At 47.3% G+C, this 19,024-nt stretch overlaps 2 protein-coding genes across 12 annotated transcripts in view; both read right to left on the bottom strand.

The window, feature by feature from the left end:
• Window positions 1-129: 129 nt before the first annotated feature.
• Window positions 130-4,223, bottom strand: SMDT1 (single-pass membrane protein with aspartate rich tail 1). 2 transcript variants are annotated; one of them, XR_012156671.1, is made up of 4 exons: window positions 3,859-4,223; window positions 1,731-1,870; window positions 798-969; window positions 130-431 (listed from the first exon to the last, which is right to left on the bottom strand). XR_012156671.1 is itself a non-coding variant. In XM_073327256.2 (3 exons), exons 1-2 carry the CDS (start codon window positions 4,012-4,014, stop codon window positions 1,733-1,735), a joined length of 294 nt encoding a protein of 97 aa, XP_073183357.1. In that variant the 5' UTR covers window positions 4,015-4,213; the 3' UTR covers window positions 130-431; window positions 1,731-1,732. The 2 variants fall into 2 exon arrangements, 1 of the variants encoding a protein (XP_073183357.1); XM_073327256.2 differs by lacking the exon at window positions 798-969 and having other exon boundaries at window positions 3,859-4,213.
• A 3,043-nt stretch (window positions 4,224-7,266) lies between these two features.
• Window positions 7,267-19,024, bottom strand: part of PHETA2 (PH domain containing endocytic trafficking adaptor 2) — a 33,038-nt gene continuing 21,280 nt past the window's right edge. For 6 of the 10 annotated variants that reach the window (XM_073327252.2, XM_073327249.2, XM_078851099.1 and 3 more), the window contains one exon: window positions 10,754-17,335. In XM_073327252.2, the coding sequence (XP_073183353.1) occupies window positions 16,531-17,331 (801 nt within the window). In that variant the 5' untranslated portion in view covers window positions 17,332-17,335 and the 3' untranslated portion in view covers window positions 10,754-16,530. The other 4 variants (XR_012156670.2, XR_012156669.2, XM_073327247.2 and 1 more) reach the window with 3 other exon arrangements.

Here is a 19,024-nt window from a genome sequence, read left to right as displayed (position 1 = left end):
ATATACTTTCAATAGAGCAAAAGAAGTGACAGAACCTTAGCCAAAAAGAAATAAGAACATAAAGTCTGAAGCATTGATGCTAATTAACAGGAACTTAGCTGACAAGCATGAAAAAAAAAAAAAAAACCCTTATATGGTTCAGTCTGCCATTCTTTATTCATAATCTAATAATTTATACTGCCCATGCTCATTACAGAAACCCAAATGTTCTCAGGAGGTGAAAGGTACAGCAGGCAAGGGTTGCTGGACCTACTGTATATACATCCCTTCCCAACTGCCACACAGACATGAAGAAAACATTCATTGGTACAGAGGGAGGTCCAACTGCACCTCCTTTCCTCTTTAAAATGAGGGAGAGGTATGAGGAGACAGTGATGTCAGAACCAGTTCTTTGTTTATGGCTTTCTCCTTTCTGTTCTTCCATTACAATGCTGCAAAGAGGTTAAAAAAAAAAAAATGTTAGCCAGCACTGTGGAACAGCCCCATGCTATTCTTCAGCTAGACAATACTGGTTCCACTCCATAATTAACAAGAGCAAAGCCCAAAAGCAGAGTCAAGTGAAACAAGCTTCCTGTGCTGATAACTACACACAATTTAAGTTGATTGTGTGGCTGAAAATGGAATGCACCAATTTGACAGTACCTGCGAACTTTTCAGAAGAAAACATGGCCAGGGGACCATGGAAAAGAGGGTTAACAAAGGATATGTATTAACTAAACTGATATGGAAAAATTATAGAATGTTTGTGCTGCTGAACCTCTAAAGGAAACACATGAACTCCACATAAAATATATTACCCCATTTCATCTTATGCCACTTGTCTTGTCCTCATTAAGCAATATTCGATGTAGAGTAGATAGAGAGTTGAAATAATACAAGACTGGGAGCAACCAAAGTTTCATCTTCGTTATTATAAACCATCATCATTTAAATAAATCTTCAGCCTGCAAGATCTGAGTACTCTTAAGACTGCATACAAAGGACCAATCACAACGTGAGAATGCAAGCTTTAGTATGGAATACAAGTCATCCTCTGAATTAACAGGGGATATTTTAAGTAGGCAGAATGTAATAAAATTGGAATTAGCTTAGGACACCTAAGCTACCCCTACTATACTTGCAATGTGCTATGGCAATGGTCCCCAAACTGTGGGGCATGCCCCCCTAGGGGGGCATGGAGGAACATTGGGGGGGATGCAGCAGGACCTGAGCCAGCCCCCATGGGGATGGGGAGGGAACACTACCCAGCTGCAGCTCTGGCCCTGCTCCCAACCAGAGGAGCGCGGACACATTCCATTACAGGTAAGGGGGGGCGTGAGAGGAAAAGTTTGGGCACCACTGTGCTATGGTAATACAAATAATAATATGAACAATCAAATTCTGTAGTCACTACACATAGCCAGTTTGTTTTATATCTGACCCAAATGACAAGACTTTGGGCACATTATCAGTTTAGTACTAGCTCAAAAGCAAGTGTCACCTATAGCATTTATGTATTCTTTAGAGTAGGTCTCATTCAAATACTGATAAGGTCAGATCCGGAGCCAGCATATATATAAGATCACAGACAGAGGTAGTACAGCTGCAGGTTTTTATGGGACCCGTACTGAATGTGCAGCAGTTTTCCAAAGCAGTAGCAGTCTGCATCACCCAGTTACATAATCCCCTCCCTCTCCCATGCCAAACAGGTAATATAAGTAATTGAACTGTTAGTGGCACTGATGTCATACCTTTAATCATCATCATCATCATCCTCTGGGACAAAGATATCATGTTCCTCGAGCAAGGCTGCAAAATTCTTACTGATCTGAGTCCCAACGTAGAGGAAAGGGATCACAACGGTAAATACTCGTAGGAGGCCAAAGGGCATCTATACATGTTCAGTCAAAACAAATTAATCTCTATCAGCAAGTTCCATTTTGGATCAACTGATGTGCATTAATCTAATAGAGCAAGGAGGGAACTTTAAACTTCTGAGACCACATCTAGAATATTGTGTTCTGTTTTGAGCATTCAGAAAGATATTAATTACCTAGAGGGAATTCAGAGAAAAGAAACAAAACTGATTAAAGATTAGAATGAAAAAAAAAATTAAGTGTGTAAGGAATGAGAAAAATTCTTCTTGGTGATAAGGAGTAACACGACTAAAACATCTACATTTCCTCTACAATGTAAATATCTTCTATATTAAGATACCCAGCTAGAGCAATTCTGTCCCCAAACGCTGACAGCACAGTCTTGTAGCATACGTGACATCATTCTGTATTTTACCCATATTCCCAAATTGTGCTATTGGACTTTGCAAAGTTGTAGTACCCTTTGGAAACATGTATATAACATGCCTCCAAACCCATTTCCACTGGAAGACTAAACCATATTGTAACAAGGTCCTCCAGCAAGACATATTTTATTGAACAGGAGGGACTTTACTAGGCAGAACAGTCTCCCTAAGGAAATGGTGGTATAAACCCAATCAATAGTCATTTAAAAGTTAGGCAGAACATTGAATACTATTAAACAGAATGGTGAAATCCTCTATGTTCATCAACTGAGCTCTTTGTTCCAAAGCAATGTTATTAATTATTCTATAGCCCCATTCATCCTGCAGCATGCTAAAGTGTTTTATGGATTAAATACACAGGGAACACTCGGCCACCACCGTAATACACCTGGAAAAAGGCAGTTCTGTTTGTATCAAGGAAGGAAAGTGAAGAAGAACTTCTGCACTATAAACTCTAAGGGAAGTTTTAGGAAGGCTGATTAACTACTTGACCCAGAATTTGACTAGTGGGTTTAAGAATCTTACTCTTGCAAAAAGTGTCATGGGATTTCTTAATAACCAGGAGTGACCAGGGCTTTTATTTTCTGGCCGACCTGAAAAACTGCACCTCAGGTAATCCCGTGTCCCCAATACCATGCTGGACAGCTGGTTCTGTAATAACTCAGAGGAAAGATGGCCACCTCAGTGATCGCCAATACCATCTCCAGCATTACCATAGTATGACTTGTCCCAGGCAAGTACTGATCCCAGGCCCCACCCATCCTGTTCAGTTTATGAGACCTGACAAGACCATAGCCTGAGCCCACAGGACTTAACTCGAATCTGTTATAATGGGATTGTCACGGGGCAGTCGGACACTCTGGTTTCCCCCGTCCCACGCAGCCCTCTTGAAAAGGTCGCTGTGTGGAACACACTGGACTCAACAACCCAGCCTGTTCACTAACCCTCGGCCCCGCCCCACACCCGGCTGCTGCAGAGCTTCCGTCGTGCCGCATCTTCCAGGCTCGTCTGTGCCTCAGCAAAGTCTTCCGCCCAGGAGGCCTGAAGCCCAGAGCACTGTGACCCCACACGGGGCACCGGTCGCCGGCCCGCGGGCAGGGCCTTCGACCCCCAGGGTCCTGCTGCCGAACGAGCGCCCTTGCTTCCGGGCCGGCTGCCGTGGCGGTTCCATTCCCTCCTCCCCGTCTCACCATAGCGGCAGCTGCCTGGGGAGGCGGCGGCGGGGGGTGTCCGGCTGCCCTGCGGCCGAGCCCTCACCCGGGACAGACCCAGGCGTGGGGGAGGGGCATTCTCATCCCGCCAGCGGGCAGCGCCGGGCCTGTGGTTCCTCCCCGCCCGCCAGGTGACATGCCGCCCCCCGCCCAGCGGTGCCGCCACCTGGGGGCGCTTCCGCATTCCAAGAGCCCCCGCAGAGCCATTCCCAGTGGGCCGGACCCTCACTTTTAATCCCGCCCCTCAAGGCAATGGTTTGTACTCTGATTGGCCAATGCTCCTGTCACTAACCCCAGCCGGCGGCTGACCGCGATCTGCGATTGGTTGCTCCCCCAGCCAGACTACGCCCCTCACCCCTCACTCACTTTTGCCGGCTTGGGTAAAATGGCCCCGCTGCGAGTGACAGTCTCGCTCCGCGCAGGCACGACGGTCACCGCGGAGCCGCTCCGGGGCCCGCCGGGCCCCGCCCGCCCCCGGGAACCGGCCGCTGCCGCCAACAAGCGTCCCGCCAGAGCCGCCATCTTCGTGCCGTCGGCCGCTCTGCCCCGGCCCGCGCTGCTATAGCGACGCGCCCGAGCTGTCCCCGGGGCGCCGCCGCCTCCTCAAATCTCGCGATGACCGGGGAGGGGTGGGGGCGTCGGGGTAAAGCGGCTGGCTCCAGTGCGCATGCGGACGAGAGCGAGGGCAGAGCCGGGGCTGCCGGTTTGTGCTACGTTAGCCCAGCTCTGGGCGTGGCAGGGCTCTGGGTGCCCAGGCCTGTCAGTCACCTTCCCCTCCCCCCGCGCCCGCCGCGGGTGTCCGCTCCCTGCCGTCCCCAGCCCGTTACTCACTCACGCGCTGTCCCCGGGGCTATGCCAGGCGGGACAGGGGGTGCACCCCTCCCCGGTCCCTTCGGCACAGCCCTGCAGGGTCCTGCTGAGGGCGGCCAGATGTCCCGTCTCTATAGAAGGGACAGTATCCTGTGTTGGGACTTTTGCTTATCTAGGTGCCTGTTCCCCCCCGCAACCCCTATCCCCTTTTTTCACAGTTGCTATCTGGTCACTGTACCTGCTCCTTGACCACTGAACAGGCTCAGAAATACCAACTCTGCTGTGCCCATGGGAACCGTGGACACATCAGCCTGTGTGATTTAACTCCAGGGCAGCACCTTGCTGAATATCACATTACTCAGATGTAAGGAGAGTAAAAACAGCAATAAGATTATCAAACATTCAAAAGTCAAGTGATAGTTACATATAAACTATATAGCAGAACAGATGTAACATGCTTTCTAGAGACTAAACTTAACTGACAGGTTACTTAAGGGTATGTCTACACTACGAAATTAGGTCGAATTTATAGAAGTCGGTTTTGTAGAAAGCGGTTTTATACAGTTGATTGTGTGCGTCCCCACACAAATGGTCTAAGTGCCTGTAGTCGGCGGAGTGTGTCCACAGTACCGAGGCCACCGTCAACTTCCGGAGCGTTGCACTGTGGGTGGCTATCCCACAGTTCCTGCAGTCTCCGCCGTCCATTTGAATTCTGGGTAGAAATCCCAACGCCTGATGGGGCTAAAACACTGTCACGGGTGGTTCTGGGTACATATCGTCAGGCCTCCGTTCCCTCCCTCCCTCCGTGAAAGCAAGGGCAGACAATCGTTTTGCGCCTTTTTTCTTGAGTTACCTGTGCAGACGCCATACCACGGCAAGCATGGAGCCCGCTCAGCTCACCGTCACTGTATGTCTCCTGGGTGCTGGCAGACGTGGTACTGCATTGCTACACAGCAGCAGTTTATTGCCTTTTGGCAGCAGACAGTGCAGTATGACTGGTAGCCGTCATCAACATAGTCCTGGGTGCTCTTTTAACCGGGCATCTGGGCAAACATGGGAGTGACTCAGCCAGGTCATTTCCCTTGTTTCATCTCGTGGCGACTGAGTCCTACCAGCAGTGCACTGTTTTTTAACCTCCAGCCAGCAGAAGATGATGGCTAGTCGTCATACTGCACCGTCTTCTGCCAAGCACCCAGGAGATGATGATGGCTAGCAGTCATACTGCACAGTCTGCTGCCAGCAAGATGTATAAAGATAGATGAAGTGGCTCAAAACAAGAAATAGACCAGATTTGTTTTGTATTCATTTTCTCGTCCCTCCCTCTGTGAAATCAATGGCCTGCTAAACCCAGTTTTGAGTTCTATCCTTGAGGTTTTGAGTTCTATCCTTGAGGGGGCCATTCAGTTTCTCGCAAAGCCACCCCCTTTGTTGATTTTAATTCCCTGTAAGCCAACCCTGTAAGCCATATTGTCAGTCGCCCCTCCCTCCGTCAGGACAACGGAAGACAATCGTTCTGCGCCTTTTTTCCATGCAGACGCCATACGACGGCAAGCATGGAGCCTGCTCAGATCACTTTGGCAATTAGGAGCACATTAAACACCACGCGCATTATCCAGCAGTATATGCAGCACCAGAACCTGGCAAAGCGATACCGGACAAGTAGGCGACGTCAGCGCGGTGACGTGAGTGATGAGGACATGGACACAGACTTCTCTCAAAGCATGGGCCCTGGCAATGTGGGCATCATGGTGCTAATGGGGCAGGTTCATGCGGTGGAACGCCGATTCTGGGCTCGGGAAACAAGCACAGACTGGTGGGACCGCATAGTGTTGCAGGTCTGGGACAATCCCCAGTGGTTGCGAAACTTTCGCATGCATAAGGGCACTTTCATGGAACTTTGTGACTTGCTTTCCCCTGCCCTGAAGTGCATGAATACCAAGATGAGAGCAGCCCTCACAGTTGAGAAGCGAGTGGCAATAGCCCTGTGGAAGCTTGCAATGCCAGACAGCTACCGGTCAGTCAGGAGTCAATTTGGAGTGGGCAAATCTACTGTGGGAGCTGCTGTGATGCAAGTAGCCAATGCAATCAAAGATCTGCTGATATCAAGAGTAGTGACCCTGGGAAATGTGCAGGTCATAGTGGATGGCTTTGCTGCAATTGGGATCCCCTAACTGTGGTGGGGCCATAGATGGAACCCATATCCCTATCTTGGCACCGGAGCACCAAGCCGGCGAGTACATAAACTGTAAGGGGTACTTTTCAATAGTGCTGCAAGCACTGGTGGATCACAAGGGACATTTCACCAACATCAACGTGGGATGGCCGGGAAAGGTACATGATGCTCGCATCTTCAGAAACTCTGGTCTGTTTCAAAAGCTGCAAGAAGGGACTTTATTCCCAGACCAGAAAATAACCATTGGGGATGTTGAAATGCCTATAGTTATCCTTGGGGACCCAGCCTACCCCTTAATGGCCTGGCTCATGAAGCCATACACAGGCAGCCTGGACAGTAGTCAGGAGCTGTTCAACTACAGGCTGAGCAAGTGCAGAATGGTGGTAGAATGTGCATTTGGACATTTAAAAGCACGCTGGCGCAGTTTACTGACTCGGTTAGACCTCAGCGAAACCAATATTCCCACTGTTATTACTGCTTTCTGTGCGCTCCACAATATCTGTGAGAGTAAGGGGGAGACGTTTATGGCGGGGTGGGAGGTTGAAGCAAATCGCCTGGCTGCTGGTTTCGCACAGCCAGACACCAGGGTGGTTAGAAGAGCACAGGAGGGCGCAGTGCGCATCAGAGAAGCTTTGAAAACCAGTTTCATGACTGGACAGACTATGCTGTGAAAGTTCTGTTTGTTTCTCCTTGATGAAACCCCCCCCACCCCTTGGTTCACTCTACTTCCCTGTAAGCTAACCACCCTCCCCTCCTCCCTTCAATCACCACTTGCAGAGGCAATAAAGTCATTGTTGCTTCACATTCATGCATTCTTTACTCATTCATCACACAAATAGGGGGATAACTACCAAGGTAGCCCTGGAGGGGTGGTGGAGGAGAGAAGCACCAGGAGGGGTGGTGAAGAAGGGAAGGACAAGGCCACACAGCACTTTAAAAGTTTAAAACTTATTGAATGCCAGCCTTCTGTTGCTTGGGCAATCCTCTGGAGTGGAGTGGCCGGGTGGCCAGAGGCCCCCCCACCACATTCTTGGGCGTCTGGGTGAGGAGGCTATCGAACTTGGGGAGGAGGGCAGTTGGTTACACAGGGACTGTAGCGGCGGTCTGTGCTCCTGCTGCCTTTCCTGCAGCTCAACCATACGCTGGAGCATATTGGTTTGATCCTCCAGCAGCCTCAGCATTGAATCCTGCCTCCTCTCATCACGCTGCCGCCACCTTTCAGCTTCAGCCCTCTCTTCAGCCCGCCACTTACTCTTTTCAGCCCGCCACCTCTCCTCCTGGTCATTTTGTGCTTTCCTGCACTCTGACATTGTCTGCCTCCACGCATTCGTCTGTGCTCTGTCAGTGTGGGAGGACAGCATGAGCTCAGAGAACATTTCATCATGAGTGTGTTTTTTTCGCCTTCTAATCTTCTCTAGCCTCTGGGAAGGAAAAGATCCTGTGATCCTTGAAACACATGCAGCTGGTGGAGGGAAAAAAAAAGAGACAGTGGTATTTAAAAAGACACATTTTCTAGAACAATGGCTATACTCTTTCACGGTAAACCTTGCTGTTAACATTACATACACAGCACATGTGCTTTCGTTCCAAGGTCACATTTTGCCTCCCCCCACCACGTGGCTAGCCCCTCCCCGTGGCTAACAGCGGGGAACATTTCTGTTCAGCCGTAGGCAAACAGCCCAGCAGGAACGGGCACCTCTGAATGTCCCCTTAAGAAAAGCACCCTATTTCAACCAGGTGACCATGAATGATATCACTCTCCTGAGGATAACACAGAGAGATAAAGAACGGCTGTTGTTTGAACGCCAGCAAACATACACTGCAATGCTTTGTTCTACAATGATTCCCGAGTACGTGCTACTGGCCTGGAGTGGTAAAGTGTCCTACCATGGTGGACACAATAAGGCTGCCCTCCCCAGAAACCTTTTGCAAAGGCTTTGGGAGTACATCCAGGAGAGCCGCAAATGCCAGGGCAAATTAATCCTTTCGCATGCTTGCTTTTAAACCATGTATAGTATTTTAAAAGGTACACTCACCAGAGGTCCCTTCTTCGCCTGGTGGGTCTGGGAGGCAGCCTTGGGTGGGTTCAGGGGGTACTGGCTCCAGGTCCAGGGTGAGAAACAGTTCCTGGCTGTCGGGAAAACCGGTTTCTCTGCTTGCTTTCTGTGAGCTATCTACCACTTCTTCATCATCATCTTCCTCGTCCCAAAAACCTGCTTCTGTGTTGCCTCCATCTCCATTGAAGGAGTCAAACACGGCTGGGGTAGTGGTGGCTGAACCCCCTAAAATGGCATGCAGCTCATCATAGAAGCGGCATGTTTGGGGCTCTGACCCGGAGCGGCCGTTTGCCTCTCTGGTTTTCTGATAGGCTTGCCTCAGCTCCTTAAGTTTCACGCGGCACTGCTTCAGGTCCCTCTTATGGCCTCTGTCCTTCATGCCCTGGTAGATTTTGACAAATGTTTTGGCATTTCGAAAACTGGAACGGAGTTCTGATAGCACGGATTCCTCTCCCCATACAGCAGTCAGATCCCGTACCTCCCGTTCGGTCCATGCTGGAGCTCTTTTGTGATTCTGGGACTCCATCATGGTCACCTCTGCTGATGAGCTCTGCATGGTCACCTCTGCTGATGAGCTCTGGCCAGCATGGCAAGCTGCAGGTGACCATGCAAACCGGAAATTGAAATTCAAAAGTTTGCGAGCCTTTTCCTGTCTACCTGACCAGTGCATCTGAGTTGAGAGTGCTGTCCAGAGTGGTCACAATAGAGCACTCTGGGATAGCTCCCGGAGGCCAATACCATCTAATTGCGTCCACAGTACCCCAAATTCGACCTAGCAAGGCCAATTTAAGCACTAATCCACTTGTCAGGGGTGGAGTAAGGAAATCGATTTTAAGAGCCCTTTAAGTCGAAAAAAAGGGCTTCATCGTGAGGACGGGTGCAGGTTTACATCGATTTAACGCTGCTAAATTCGACCTAAAGTCCTAGTGTAGATCAGGGCTCAAGAAGTTTCTCTCACCCCTCAAAGTCCTCTGCAGCATTTGAGCCAAGGTTGGCTGAGGTCCCATTTTCATGAATGTTAAATGCACTGTCTGTTTATCTCCTAGGTGCAGGATAAAGGGTGTGTCATCTTTGCCTTCTACTTATATCCCCAAAGTGCACACTCTACTCAGATGGGATAACCACTCATGGCTTAATTTTCCTGGTTACTGCTGCTGACTTCACATTTATCTGTTGATTTCATATGTGAATGGAACAGGAGTACTTGTGGCACCTTAGAGACTAACAAATTTTTGCGGATACAGACTAACACGGCTGCTATTCTGAAACATATGTAAATGAGCATCCATTGTGTTTGCTTACAATGCTTAACTAACATCCAGACTGAGAGACAGGTGAATAATCATCTCTCGTCTAACAGAAAGCCTATTTCTCCACCTCTGCTGTGATATAGAATCTACAAACATATTTTGAATACCTAAACATATATTTGCAATGCTAGTAATGACCAGTGTGACCCCAGCTTTAATTTAAAACTTCACACAACATTCTTTGGTGAACCAGAATGCACATACCAGTGTCTGGATATTCCTGTAACCCAGTTGGCATTAAGGGGTTCTTGACTCACAGCGGGCTCTGCAAGGACCCCACCCTCCCAGTGGAATCACTGTCACATCTCCTTAGCCACACTTCTGAAGAGGCAGCCTCTGACACAGTAGAATGGACTTTCAGTGTTTCTCAAATGTGGCCACCAGGGGCTTTTCTTGCAGCTACAGCCTCTTGGGTGGCTTGGGGTGGGGGGAAGCAGTGGCCTCTCTCTGGGGACTCACAAGCTGGAGGAGCAGGCAACCAGTGAGTTTCCCACCTTCCCAGGGTTGCGGTGGGGTTGGGCTTCAGCCCTGGGGTTGCACATAGCAGGCTCCAGCCAGAGGGCTTTGGGCTTCATTCCTTGAGCTCACCACCCCTCCCATCACATCTGGTCCCTGCTGCCTCCCCTAGTGCCCCATTGCCCCTGGCTCCCACTGCCTCCTTACCCACCTCCCCATCCAGGGCTCAATTTGTCCCCGGGCTTGCCAGGGCTGAGTAAATCTGCTGTGAAAAGTGATGTTTTGTGTTTGCTAATATCACTTTTCACAGCAGACTTAGTAGCTAGCAAGTCTAAAAAAAAAAAAAAAAAAAAAGCAACCAAAAATACAAAAGAAACAATAAGAAAAAAGACAAGAACATGCAAAGCACCTTATTTGTATTTCTATTCTGCTTAGGTCCAGTAAAGAATAAAGACAACTGTTTATTATGTTTATTATTGAGTCTACAAAAAAAAATCCTACATAAATAAATTACAATGATTTGGACATGTATATGTGCATATTCATTTGTGTTTCCTAAAGTATTTTAGGAAACACTGTCAGAGCGGCCACCAGCAAGAGTTAGTGGCCGCACTCTGAGGCCATCAAAAATTTTGTTGTGAGAACCCCTGGACTAGATCCTTTAATGAACAGAAAAAGCCTAACCAGACAGACTGTTCCTCATTGGCTGTGGCACTGTCGTCAGATTACATAGGCTAAACGGGGTCAGAGTTTGGATGGAAGACCTTTAAATGAAAACCTGTGTACAGCAGGAAGACCTGAAGCACCACAGGGCACACTTTTCCGAGTCAGTATTGTGTTAGTGCTCGAATACCATGCTGCTGTCTTTGAGATAAAACCAAGGCCCTTATTGCTTGGCTGTTATATCGAGAAAGCATTTTTGTTAGAGTAGAGAGTATTGAGGATCTGTCTAGGACATTAGGGCTAACAAGAATAATTGGTTTCAGAGTAGCTGCCGTGTTAGTCTGTATCCGCAAAAAGAAAAGGAGTACTTGTAACACCTTAAAGACTAACAAATTTATTTGAGGATAAGGTTTTGTGAGCTACAGTTCACTTCATCTTCTACACTTTCCACAGTATGCATCTGATGAAGTGAGCTGTAGCTCACGAAAGCTTATGCTCAAATAAATCGGTTAGTCTCTAAGGTGCCACAAGTACTCCTTTTCTTTTAGCTCACTTCATCGGATGCAATTTTAATAATTGCATTCTTTTAACCTAAAATTCCCATGTAGTTTCTTTTATGTCAGATTTTTTATTGATGTCTTGATCTGTTTGGATCTGTACACTGCAGTGTAATGTTAAATAGCTGCTACATTCCACATCAGTGGCAGATGAAGTAATGCTGGCATATAGTATACGGAGCTCATGCTTCCAAGACACTGAGTGTCCTCACTAGGGCTCTGTAATTCCATCCCTCAGCTCATTTATTTCCCCCCACAGCCTGGTTACTATACAAAGAAAAACACAGCTTTACACAACTCCAGTCAAAAGGTGCACCAATGTTTGGAATGGAGCATGTAATTAAGCAAAGGAAAACAGAAGCTGAATATCTGCAAAAAAAAGTTATGAGTGGCTAGAGCTGTTAGGCTGTGGTAGCCCTGATGTTGGGGGGTCATTTAAAACTGTCTCTCTGATTCAATCGATCTCAATACACAGTCCAAATTCAAAACCTGTTTATTTACCATTACTAGCTTAAAATACAAATGTTAACAATTAAATGCACAATAATATACTGTTTTTATATAAAATAAAGGCCATGCAAAACTGCCTTCTTAAAAAAATACAATATCTACTTAAAGTACTTAAACACTTCAAGGTAACTAGAGAGAAACATACTGCAAGTTGTTTTTAGTGTTCTTTGTTAAATTGTACAGATTTTACAAGTGAATTTGGTGCTGGCGAAAGATGCTAGATTAGCAGCGCTGGAGACTCATCTCCACTTAATCCACAGACCAAATACACCATAGGTGCAAGCTTCCGACCATCACCTCCTGTTACTCGTCTGGAGATGCCACCTATATGGGTGAGCAGGCAGGTCAATCTCCATGGCTATTTGAACCTTTGGCCTCTCTACTAAAACATCACAAAAAACACGTCAATTGGCTGGGAACAAGTATGCCACTGGGAAATAGTCTGCAACCCTAAATTCACATGAGTCCACCAGATGACGTATTTTGGTTACTATCAGCCCTGTCTCAATTTGAACCAAATGGTAAACATCATAGTGGTTGGATTTTTTTTAACAACAAAGTGTAGGTAAATAAAGCTATAAAGCAAACAGGTCTGGAGATGAAAACCCTTCCTCAGAAGAGTACAATGACTTCAATTACTACTTTGGCAGGATCAGACCCAATCTTTGGCAGAGCTCGTGAAAAACATACCAGAACCACCAGCCTCCCTCTATTACTGAAATGTTATCAAGCATTTTCTTCCCATATATGACAGAAAGAGCTTTTCATATTGTACCAAAGATTTATTGCAAAAGACAGCATCTTGAATAACTTCAGAGGGACAGCTATCAAACTTTAAAATATTCAATCCTCTTTTGCTAGAAATTCTGTTCAGAGATTTTCACTGTTTAAGAATAATGAAAAGGGGCGGGGGGGGGGGGGGAGAATAAGCAGCCCTAACCTAAATGATTGGGAGAAAAAAAGTTTGGCTAAAAGCTATGTCTCAAATTTTTGCAGGGGAGACTGTGCTGGCAGGCAATGACGTGTCTCCCTTGCCCTGTAATGATCTGTGCCTGAAGATGCAAAGGCAGAATGGTCCATTAACCAACTCAACTGCAATATCAGGGAACAGAAGTCCTCACCTTCTGCCTAGGGAGCAGTTCAAGGGCACAGCCAGCAGGACTGATAAGCAGGTTTGATATTCTATCCAGTAGAAGGCAGTGGTGCACACACACACACTAGCTAACTGATCCCCCGCCTAAAGGAGCTCTTGCCTTTGCTCAGCCAGCAAAGAAAACTAACTACACATGAGCAGATCTTTGCACAGACCCAAATATGATTTTTTTTTAAAGACACCAGGTGCCAATACCTAATATGAACTGAGGTGGGAAAGGGATGAGGAAAACCCTAAATCAGTGCATCTAAAGTCATGCTGCACCCCATAACCAAATGAAGTCTCAAAAACATTTGTAGGGGAAGCACAAATATCACTCAATGTTTTAGTTTCTGATCATTAATAAACAAAATTATCCCAAACACAGACACTGGTATCCTGCCCCTGGTTCACAGGACTTAGGGATATAAAGACCAAAAAAATCATTAGAAAAACACTGGATGCTTGAAGAGAACACTGTGGGTCACACTCCAAAAATAACTATTTAGCACACACACTAGCTATGAAGCCAGATAGCGTGAAAACTATGTAATGGGATAGGCAAAATAAAAATATTAAAATAAAGCTTTTAGGAGTATTAGGAACACTAGTCTTATTAAAATGAGAAGAATCTTAAAAATAAAACTGACTTAAATCAATTATACTATTCCAATTTCAGCTCCAACAGCAAAACAGGCTGGATTACTTATTTCCTCTTTCAGTCATTTTCACTTCATGGTTCTCAGGCACCAGCAAAGTGCTGGTGTCTCTGGGTTTCCAACAGTGACAGGGAAGGCTTAACCTTCCAAATACAGCTGGTTTTTATTGACTTTAAAAAGTCTCAAAAATATTTCTCTCCACATTAACTTTTATAAACACTTTCTGCATCCTCAACCCCAACCAAAAAACCCCAGGACAAAACAGAACTTGGAGCCTGCACTAGTTGGCAGCGTCCCCTTTAACTCATGAATGCAGTAGATAGGATACAGGTAAAGGGGTGGGGATTTCAGCCAAAGAATGTTATAAAGAAACCGAAATGCAGCAGTGAATAAGAGATACACAGATTATGTTGTTCACAGATCAAAGTTGCGCCATTTGAGATTTACAACAGGGTGCTAGGCACCCAAAGCATTGGAAGTTGGGGGCGTGACTCCCTTTGTGCTTTTGGAAGCTTCTCCTGCACATTGTGAAGAACAAGGCTGAATGCTTCAACCAGCCAAGAAGTGCCCCAGTAGCCTATTAGTGCACAAGCCAGAGACGCTCATTGCTCTCACGGTATGGTTCATTAATGGTACATGTAATTAAAAACATTGTTAAAAACATTCTTTGGCTGGTAGCAGGGGTCTGCACACCATGTTCTGCTCTGAAACAAAGTTCTTAGTAAGAGGATAAAAGGAAGGAGTAGGAAAATTATAAATACTCTCTCTACATAATATTTGCCACCAGCTTTTTACACAGTCCCTGGGCTATTTGTCCATGTATCTTTATCCCCGCCGAAGCCCAACTACCTTTTTAACAGCAATTTGTGGCCTAGCAGCCTCTCTCTCAACTCATTTTCATTTATAGACGCTATGGACTTGATTCACAACAGCGTCAGTGACACACTGGTGAGTCTCTCTTAACCCCAAATGCCTCTCTTCATGCCCTTCCCCCTCTACCCCATCCCTACAGAGTGTACGATTATCTTTGTCCCTCCTCCACTGATTTTCTCCTCCCCTTCTGCGTTATATGTGTGTGTTCCAGTGATGAGGCCCCACTTTTGGGAGTTGGGGCTCAGCTACAGTATCATCAGAAAGACCCAGCCAAAATTTGGGTCTGAACAATTAGTGTCCTCAGCCATACCCTAAGAACTGTGACCATGTACCACATATAATACTTTGCACAATCAACACACTGTACTGAGGTTAACAACTGAAGCCTTTGGGAGGTAAAGAAGTATTATTATCCCCATTTTACAGAAGGAGAGTCTGAGGTTAATTGACTTGGCCAGGGCGCCACAGCACATCAGGGCTAGAGCAAGATTAGAATTTGGGAGTTCTGGTCTCCTGACCTTTGGTTCAGTCCAGAATTTGTTGCCTCTCTGGGAGTCTTGCTTCCAAGCTCACATTCAGAGAGGGGAAAATATGAGTTTGTGGGGGTCTCTGCAAGTCTGTCTGATGGGTTTAGCAGGGTTTGGTTTGAGTTTTTTTGTGAAAGGTGGTGCGCACCCAAGTATCACCATGCCCCTACCTCACACTGCATCCTCTTACCCACCATAAATACTACAGCACCTAAAATTCACTTGTAGATATGCTAATTCTATAATATGCAACGAGATGGGCAGTGACAGATCCCTGCACTCCTCACCTCTGTCAAGAATTTACTAGGGGAGGAACGGTTGGTACCACAGACTTGTGTAAATAATTATTGGTTATTGAGTCACACCTGCCCTCATGCTTGATACAACCATATGATCCAGAATCCTTTGGTGGCCTTTTATGTTTCTTCTCTTTAGCCAACCCATACTATAATTCATTACTGGATATATTGTATAAGAATCTGATCCTAGTTTTGAAGGCTGGGGAGTCCTATATCCATAAATCTGAGCCCATTCAAATCAGATAGACTGAGACTAAGGCAAAGCACCATCAGGGATTGATTAAGGTGAAATATGGCCCATGGACCAGCCAAAACAATGCAGCCCCAAATCTGCTTGAGTCCAGGCCAGTGAGAGGTGTGAGAGCTACACACCTTCAGGTGCTCTTCAGAGCAAAAGGGCCCAGTTCAGCCACTCTGTTCAATCCAGTCTTAATTCACCATTGATTACTCTGGGGCTCAGAAGGAATGTGAGTGTGACATAAGAAGCCATTTTCTAAAAGTTACCAGGCAATAGATGCTCCTTACCTCTAACCTAAGCAAACATTCAGTTGCTGACGATAAATCAGAACAGATTACTCAAAGAAGGCGTAACAATAAAACACACCACTCCATCCAGTCCAGATTGGTAGGGAATAAAAACAGCCACCTGAACGGAAGCAGAGTGATGCCCATTTTGTGTATGCAAGTCTGGTCACACACACCCCACTCCACAATCTCCATCCCAGATTCAAAATCTACAGTTCCTGACACTTTACAGCCCTGCTGCAATATTCCACAGGGGAACATACACTGTCTGAGGGCTCAAAGGTGAAAACGAGGTCTTGGGAAGACTGGTGTCTCTCCTAGATCCCAACCTCACTCACCCACCCAACATGCAATGATTCCAGAAAGGAAGGAGAGAAAACATTGTCACTTATTTGGCTATTCTCCTGGATGGGAGAGAGGTCACCAAGTACAGCAACGATAATGTCGAAATGGGCTTGGTGTCACTCCATGCCTTGCCTTCCCCAGTTCACAGTTCCCCACTCCTCTGGCTCTCCAGCCACTCCCTCCTTATCTCTGCAATCTCCTGACCGTACCAGTTGTGTAGCTTGGAGAAACAGGCTGTCTCCGGAGACATGGGGCTTTCCTGCCCAGTCAAAGAGAGGCCAGTGACGAGTGCTCCGCATCCACTGCCAGCTGCCAAGCGCCGGCGAGGAGGCAGAGGCGGGGGTTTGGAACACCCCCCATCGTGGTCAGCACAGGAGGCCCCTGCAGGGATGTAACCACTGCCCCATGTGGAGTAACCGTTCTCCAAGACGGGAGGCTGCTCCTGGACGAGCGCCATAGCAGGATTGGACAAATGCCTTTTTCTGCCAGATGATGACTTCCTTGGAGATTTGTAGCAGGCAGCCAAGCTCTTACGGGCATCCTCCAGTTGCTTTTCCAGCTCTCTCACCACCAAACGCATGTAATCAAAGCTGGCTCGCGAAAGCGCCTTCACCCATCCCTCCATGGCGGCCTGGCAGTCAGCCACCAGCACGTAGGCCTTGGCACCAGCGTCATCGAAGCGGATGGCAAAGGCAAACTCCTCGGCAGCCTCGCACAGTTCCACGGTGCAGCCCTCCAGCACAACAAGCCCCAGGGGGTCCCGGCTCTCACGATCTTCAAAATAGAACAGCAGGTTGCCCTTGAGGATGAACCAGCGACGGTGGTAGGAGGTGGCGTGGTGGTGGTGGTGGTGCCGCTCGACACGCTTGTGGAGGAAACCAGCATGATCTGCCGGAGAGTCACATGTGGCATAATGCGCCACGCTTCGCTCGTTCAGCTTCATTGTCCTGGCAGGACAAAGACAGAGGAAGGGAGTCAGTTCAGTGCAGGGAACTACTGGTTCGAATTATACCCGATAGGTCACGTGCACTTCGAGTCTAGGCTGAGGCACACGAACAAAGTCCACAACTGCAGAGTTCCCAAAGATATTAAGTTTATTACACTCGAGCGTGGTGCCCCCCTGCTAGTCAGAAGGGGACCCCGAATGCAGGTTATACAAAGATTATATACCTTTTAGCAAAGCATGTTGCCCTTGTGCATCGGTAACCTTAGTCAATAGGCAAACCCTTTCCTTATCTACCACCTATCCCTGCTAGGTACATTCCCCTTGCTAAACTATTACTGCCCTAAAGCAATGCATCATTAACTTTTCTTATCAGGATGGGAGGCCCACATCAAAAGGCCAGGGGGCAGAGAGTTAGGAACAGACAAAGAACAGAAACCGGGAGTCGAGACAGGCTGGAGACAAGGCGGGGTTTTCACAGGAATGCAGTATCTAAGGAACACTGCTCCTGGTGCATGATGTGCTTGCTTTTAGACAATGGTGGCCCCCAGACCAAAATGGAGTCACAGATGCTAACTTGTCCTTAACAGTCCCCCGTTTTCTTTTGTACGTCAGTAAGCTATATCGGGCTGAGTGACCGCGATGCAGGGTTAGCAGTTGCCGACAGCACATTCTACAACACTGTAGGCATACAAAAAAAATAACACAAAAGCAATAACAGCCAAAAGGATTAAAAACAAAATAAGCCGTCCCCAAGCCCCCACATCCGGTAGCCATGAGGTGAGCCAGTTCCAGACCTCCTGGAATCCAGCGCTGGTAGTGTCGAGGCTGACATGGTGGAACAGGACTGCCTGCTGCATGAGGATGTGGATGTCAGTTTCCACCCTGTGCTGCTGATTCACATATACACAACAGCGTGAGTTAACCAGCGCACAAACCCCGCCCTGGTTTGCAAGGAGATAGTCCAGGGCTAGGCGGTTTTGCAATGTAGTTTGGGATAGCTGAGTTACTTCAATTTGAAGGGCAGATAAGGCGTCTGCAGTAGCATTTGCCATGAATTCCAAAGCAGCTGAAATGTTAACTATAGCTTTTTCTAGCTCGCTTACTCCTAACCATGGCAGAAACCAATGCACAAAGGAGTGAAAGCCTGTGGGCCGTTGTGAAAGAGGGTTTAAAGGAATACTTTGTTGGTTTCTTTATACTAGATTGCAGATCTCTCCCTGGGTTACGGTCTGGTGTACTGTCACGGCGAGTACTATAGCCCCTAAGGTACATGTACCACACCATCCTGCCGGGAGAACCTTATAGGCTGTGTGATTGCATAACCAATACCAGCCAGACCCCTCAGGGACTGACCTCGGGGCACCGGAGTAGGTGGAGGGGCCTGCCGCACCAGAGCTGATCTGGGTGGTGTCCTTGCACCCCACAAAATTCCCCACAAAAACTGTATTTTCTATGCCCTTACGTCGTGACACACATAAAGCATAATTACGCTGGGCCACCATATCAATAGACCATATTTGGATCGTAACATTCCACTTAAATGTAGAGTTTGCCCATAGCTTAGCTTGGAGTGTTCGATTAAGAGGGATAGGTACCCCTACCAACGGGACCCCCTGACCCAAATATGTGGGGGTATGAATACAAATCCAACACTGCGTTCAATTCACACCCTGTTTTATAGCGCAGGTTA

The sequence above is a fragment of the Lepidochelys kempii genome, chromosome 1, assembly GCF_965140285.1.
Source record: "Lepidochelys kempii isolate rLepKem1 chromosome 1, rLepKem1.hap1, whole genome shotgun sequence".
Lineage (NCBI taxonomy): Eukaryota > Metazoa > Chordata > Testudines > Cheloniidae > Lepidochelys > Lepidochelys kempii.
The sequence above is the reverse complement of the archived record's forward strand: the minus strand, read 5'-3'. Positions and strand labels throughout refer to the sequence as shown.